Source organism: Cryptotermes secundus, unplaced genomic scaffold (assembly GCF_002891405.2).
Source record: "Cryptotermes secundus unplaced genomic scaffold, Csec_1.0 scaffold274, whole genome shotgun sequence".
In the NCBI taxonomy this organism is placed as follows: domain Eukaryota; kingdom Metazoa; phylum Arthropoda; class Insecta; order Blattodea; family Kalotermitidae; genus Cryptotermes; species Cryptotermes secundus.
The window spans coordinates 935496-942222 of record NW_019735463.1 but is presented as its reverse complement, the minus strand read 5'-3'; the positions used below and the strand labels follow the sequence as shown (position 1 = coordinate 942222).

Genomic DNA, 6727 nt, shown 5'->3' with positions numbered 1-6727 from the left:
CACACATAGCAACCACTTATATGTACTTAATTAGAGACTGTTATGGAATTGTAAATATTTGTACATATATGTGACATACTGAATATGTGGAGGAAAAGAACTACGCAGATTTAGTGTTCAGTAAAATACTTACCGGGATTCACCTTCGTCTTCCATTTACCGCAATGTAATTATATATCGTCCCGTACCGTACCGAGCTGAGTATCCTTTAATCAAACATAAGTTTCCTCAGTGTGCGACTACTATTCTGGAAACCAGTTGTCTCCTCGAAACCGGCGACACTTCTCGGTAATTGAGGTTGCATTGCAGTTGCCAGTACTCTTGGTGTGCCCTCGCCCTAACAAAGAAATGAATCACTGAAGCGCGTTACAGGATAGCTGATACTAGAAAACCAAGCGGAAACGCAATTGTGAGAAGGCTGGCATACTCCGTTTCCTGGAAATTGAATTTCTCAGTCTCTTGGCGAGTTGCGTTAACGTTTCCTCAATTTGCGCCGCTCCGATAAGTAACATGTATTCAACTCAGGCCGATAACAATTCTCGGAAATCGCATTTTTTGTTTGTGGTTTACAGTTTCCTTGGTGTGCCCACGGCCTTAGTTATTAACATGATTTGCACTTCCCTGATAATTATAAAAACGCTCCAAATTTTGATTTATATTACAGACAAGAATGTAATAAATGGAACAATGTGCACAGCTTTAATTACTCCTTGCCTACATTTATAACTCCTTTCGAACATAACATTTTGCTGTTATGACTATATGGTAATATATTAACTATATGATAAAATACTGACATGCGCAGATCAGAGCACGAACAGCCACCGGGCCACCAGTACACCGGCAGTGAAATCCCTGTTCCCATGAACCCATGAAAGAGCACGAAGCCCATGTGTGTAGTACACAACATTTTCCTACAGATGTCGTTCATAGTGTTGGGTCAATTTTTGTGGTCTGGAAGCGTGTGACATGGCTGGAAATAAATTAGAGGAAATGGAGGTAAGGCACACATTGTAATGTTAAATTAGTCGTGCCTGTTATTTAAGTTTGACATTACGGGTATGTATAGTGTTATAAGGTGATATGATACGAAAGCCGTGAACGAGCTAGCATGCATGAGGATCATGGGCCGGCGTGACTAGGTTAACGTGGACCACGATCGACAGGAGTTATTCTCTCGTTAAAGTTTATATCACATATTTTAACTTGGCCATGTACGGTTTGTGCTGACAGAACGTGGAGAAGGAGGAGGATGGTGTGGAAGATTTGCTACCGGAATTACAGATTAAACACCCATTGCAAAATACTTGGACGCTCTGGTATTACGAAAATGACCGGAATAAAACCTGGGAAGAAAATCAGCGAGAGATCATCAGTTTTGATACAGCTGAAGACTTCTGGAGGTATAATTTAATTCATTTTCTTCGTGGCCTTATACTGTGGACGTGTTTATTGTACCCATTTCTTAAGATTGCCAACCATCTGTTGTGGCAACAGACGTATGTATGGTTTGAGCATGAGGAAAGGAATGACCCTTTTTGCCTTTCGTGTGTGTTCCCAGAAATCCATCAGTAAATGTTAATATCTCTTTGTTTCATCAGTTCACTCACTCATGGAGCTGAGCCTTTCTTGAGAAGCTGCCAATTATGCAGCCAGTCTAGAACTTCCCAGCATTTTATGGAACCCAAAGGTTCATTACCATTTTCACAAGTCCTCCAGTCGTCCTTATCCTGAGCCAGATAAATCCAATCCCATTCTATCTCTCTAAGATCCATTTTAATTTTGTTAACCCAACTACATCTTGGTCTTCTCAGTGGTCTCCTACCTTCCGGCTTTCCAACCAATATCATATATGCATTTCTCCTCGCCACCATTCGTTCTACATGTCTTGCCCATCCCGTCCTTCTTGACTTGATTATTCAAATTATACTTGGATAAGAGTACAAGTTTCTAGACAGGAGCTGCCATTTCCTTGAAATAGCACCTCAATTATCATCACGAGGCTGAGTGGACCCCATTCCAGACCCACTACTTCTCAGAAAAAATATTGTAGAGCCGGGAATCGAACCCGGATCTCTGTGTCTGTAGCCAGGAACTCTGACAGCGGCCATGGGGATTTGTTGTGCTGACCACGCGACACCCTCTATCCACTAAAGTTGGCACTAAAATTCGCCAACAAGCGGTGGTCGCTTGGTCGGTATAGTTCGCTTGTAGAGTAAAATCATGGAGTTTGTTTGTTTGTATGTTTGTTTGATTGATTTTTCTAAGAGTACAAGCTATGAAGCTCCTCATTATGCAGTTTTCTCCAACCTCCTGTCACTTCATCTCACTTTGGTCCAAATATTCTAAGCACCCAGTTCTCAGATATCCTCAGTCTATGTACCTCCCCTAAAGTCAGAGATCAGGTTTCACATCCATACATAACCACAGGCAAAATTAAATTAAAATGTATATTAAAATGTTTATGTTTTTAGACAGCAGATGAGAAGACAAAAGGTTCTGAACTGAATGGTAGCATGCATTACCTGAGTTCAGTCTCCTCTTAATTTCCTCCTGAATCAGGTTTTGATCTGTTGTAGTCATTCCCAAATATCTGTTACCTATGTTTATATCATGATTTTGCCTTGCATTTTTGTGACGAGATAGCAACATGTACTGATTTTTTTGTGTGTGTTTACTTCTAGAACAACCTCCTTACTAGTGTCAATTAAAATTTTTGTGTTTCTCTTTATGGTATCTATATTATCACCCAGTAGATTCACATCAGCATTGACCAACAGCTGGTGTGCCCCATTTAATTTCAGTCCCACATGGTTTTGTTGGACCTTCCTAATGGCATATTCTAAAGCAGTACATCTCCTTGTTTTAGACCATTCTGGATAGGAAAATTATCAGACAAATGTTTACCTATATGGACTTTACCATATGTTTTGTTGAAACATATTTTAATTAGCCGAGCTAGTTTCATGGGTGTCTCAAACTCTGTCAGACTATTGTACAGTACTTCCTGCCTAACTGAATCATAGGCTTTCTTGAAGTCTATGAATAGCTGATGTACTGTCCCACTGGATTCCAATTTTTTTTTACCAGTATCTGATGAATGCAAAAGATCTGATCACTAGTTGATCTGTTACGTCGAAACCCACACTGATGATTTCCAGTAATTTCATCTATGTATGGACTTAATCTTAAGAGAAGGAAATTGGATAAAATTTTGTATGAAGTTGATTGCAGTGATATCCCTTGATAATTACCACAGTCAGTTTTATCATCCTTCTTGTGAACTGGTACAATAATAGACTCCTTCCACTGATCAGGCAATTTTCCTCATGCCAAATAGAAGTAGATTGTGAATCTTACGAGTAGAATGTAATATTTCACCTCTTGCTTGAATAAGTTCTGCCGGAATTTGATCACTACCTGGCAATTTATATTGTTTCAATTTTGCAATAGCACTTTCAGTCTCAAAAGGGCTAGGATCAGGTACTAACGGCTCAGCTGTATGGATTTCTGTCTGCCTAACAGCACTGACCCTATGTACATTCAACAACAGAGAGAAGTAGTTCCTCCACCTATTCAAAATGTTGTGGGAAACTGCAAGAAGATCACCATTCTCATCCTTCACTAAGTTACTTCTGGGTTGATAACCCCTCTTAAAGTCATTTATTCCTGTATACAGGTCTCCGATGTTCTTGTTTTTGCCGTTCACTGCAAGCTCATCACTTTTGTTTTTCGGATATTCCCTCCTTTTATACCTGAAATGCCTTCTAGTTTCATGTCTTATATTGTTCAGATTATCCCAATTTATTGCGCTTGGATCCTGTAACCACTGCAATTTGGCTTCTTTTCTTTGGTCTGATAATTTCGAGCATCCTTCATCAAACCATGGCTTATGCTTCTTCAGTTCATAATAACCTAGACTGTACTTGGTGGAAATTTTGATATTTTCTCTAATAGTTTTCCAAGCTTTATTAACATCCACCTCAGTGTCCAATTTTTTTTTAAAGCTGCAAACCTATTGGAAAATTTCAACACGATACTGCTCCTTACCATCTACTTCGTTTAATTTCTTAAGATTGAATTCTCAATATGAAGTCTGTGCGTTGTTTATTTACTCACTGCCATTCTTGCCACCACCAGGTAGTGGTCATTATCAAAATCTGCTGCCCTGAATGATCGTACATCAAATGTACTTGAATGCTGTCTCCTATCTATCAAAATATGGTCGATCTGACTATGTGTCTTCGCATTAGGAGATGTCCAATAAATTTATGAATGTTACGATGTGGGAACATTGTACTTTTGATGTGGCAAAGTTTAATATCCTAATTCCATTATGATTACTAATTTTGTGCAAATTCTTGTTCCCATTTATTGGTTTGAAAATATCTTCCCCAACTACTTTGGCATTGAAGTCTCCTAATAAAATTTACGTATGTACTTCAGGAATTTATCAGATACATGTTCTAGTTCTTCATAGAACCTGTCCTTTATATCATCATTGTTATCTTCTGTTAGGGCATGAACATCCAGAACAATATCACACAAGCGACCTGTTAGGACTATGTATGGCTTTATTTCATCACTTATTCAAAAATAATGTCACTTGTATGTGATTTGTTCATATTATATAAATAATGAGTTTCATTTGGATTGGTTCTTGACAAAGTTGCATCTGAAATTAATCTTAAGGTGCTGATTTCATATTTACAATAAAGAAAGTGAAATGTGCAGTACATTATACTATTAAGAAAACCAAATATATATAGACCTTGGGACTTTGAAGTGTAATTTTTTTGCAGTTTGTGCAGAAGGTACCTGTACTCATATGTTATTGTGAGCAACATAATAATACTTGAATATCATCTTTCTGTGGTATCCATGTAGGGTGGTATGACAGTGTTATATTATCATCGTTACTGATTTAATGTGGTTGTGTTGAAGGCTTGAGATGGTAAATCAAAATGCAGAACTCATTCACAGGTTAATTCACATTTGTAAATGTTACATAACTCTGTCCACTATGCCCTATGAATGTTTAAATATGTAACTGTGGGAAGATGCTTGCATCATCATTTATGTTTTTTCTTTCTGTTTTTGGTTATAATAATGTATTAGATTTTGGAAGAGTTCACTTTCCATGTACAGCAAACTCGTGTGACTTATTTAAACTTATATTAATAAATTCATAACTGTGTAATTTTTTCTGTCAGCTAGTCATTTCATTGACAATTTTATTTTCTCTTCAATGTTTCTTTTTTATTGCACACCATCAAAATTACCCCAAGTTACATCAGCAGGAACTTAGACAAAGTCAGAGACATAATTCCACAGCTTTCGAGATATGTGTGCTTTTTACTTTTGCTGCATAACCATGGTAGAATATGCTGACCACTGATAGTTTTATGATCATGTCATCTTTTGTATCATTGTATGTGTCTGTATATGCATGTGTGCTGACACTCCACTAAAACATAATACAGGACACATGAAATGTTTTGCAGTGGGTGGTGTCACTAGTTATATCATTATTTATGGGATCCTTCATAATAAAAATCATAAACAGTTACATTAGAATCCATGCACATCACAGATTTTCATGAAGAATTTGAAGGAGACAGGAAGTCACATTAAAATATATGTTAGGAGAATGTGCTTTGAATACAGTGTGACAACTGAACTCAGATCTGTGGAGAGAATAGTAGATTTATAAGGGCAATGCTATGATCATCCTCAGCACCAAGGACTACAGACATGAGGCCACTGCTGTTCCATATACATAAGTCAGCAAACAAGATGCTGGCAAAAAACCCTACACAGTATAGGAGCACAGAATTTCTCTTCTGATCGAGAAATCCTCACTGCTGGAAGATTTCACTCAACAACTGTGACTACATGGTTTGGCACCACCCAGGGGATATGGTATTCTGTAAATACACAGGCAAAGATTTCCCCTGTAGGCCCATCATTGGCATGGTTGGTGTCCCAGCTTACACCCTTGCAAAATGTTTAGTAGGCATACTGGGACAATGTCCCAGTATGCCTACTACAAATAGTACTTTCACACTGCTAAAAACACTCTCTGTGTGACACTTGAGGATATTCTTGTCACCTTTGACATTGTCTTCCTCTTTACCAAAGTGCTGACTGGAGATGCACTTAGACCCATTTCATGTAAAACCAGACAGTGCTGTCAACCATGTTATTTTGTGTTTTCTTTTATTTTACAGAAGTTCATGAAGTAGAAGTATTCCAAAAAATTGAAATCTTTTACTATTATTAAATTTGTAGATTTTCGAGGAACTCATCCACTTCTTTATTGTTTTCTGTCTCAACACAACTATCAAAATCTCATTTCACATTTACTGTGTATAATGAGTTTATTAGTCTTAGTAGTATTTAATTTTTCAATTCAATTTATTTCAAATTCAAAAATAGATCCAGGTACAGGCTGGGAAACAACCATTCGATATAGAATGAGTCAGATCAAAAAACAAACATTCCATTTCCACAGGAACAAGTCAAGGCATTCATAATATAAAACAAAATAAAAAAAGAACATATCAGCCATATATACAACAAAACTCCCCTGGTATAGAACTCTCAAAGGTTTCAGGCATCAGTACAAGCTCTTTTTTCATTTTCATTACTCATCTATTATTTCCATAAAATCCAACACTTTAGGATGTGGAAAAGTCATATGAGATAAATAAGTAGTACAAAGAAC

The 6727-nt window shown here is 37.3% G+C and overlaps 1 protein-coding gene across 1 annotated transcript in view; it reads left to right on the top strand.

Annotated features, from left to right (window-relative positions):
* Positions 1–851: 851 nt before the first annotated feature.
* LOC111869306 (eukaryotic translation initiation factor 4E) overlaps positions 852–6727 on the top strand; it is a 15892-nt gene continuing 10016 nt past the window's right edge. The window contains exons 1-2 of the mRNA XM_023860713.2: positions 852–999; positions 1234–1403. Of these exons, the coding sequence (XP_023716481.1) occupies positions 970–999; positions 1234–1403 (200 nt within the window). The 5' untranslated portion in view covers positions 852–969. The remainder of the gene's footprint in view (positions 1000–1233; positions 1404–6727) is intronic.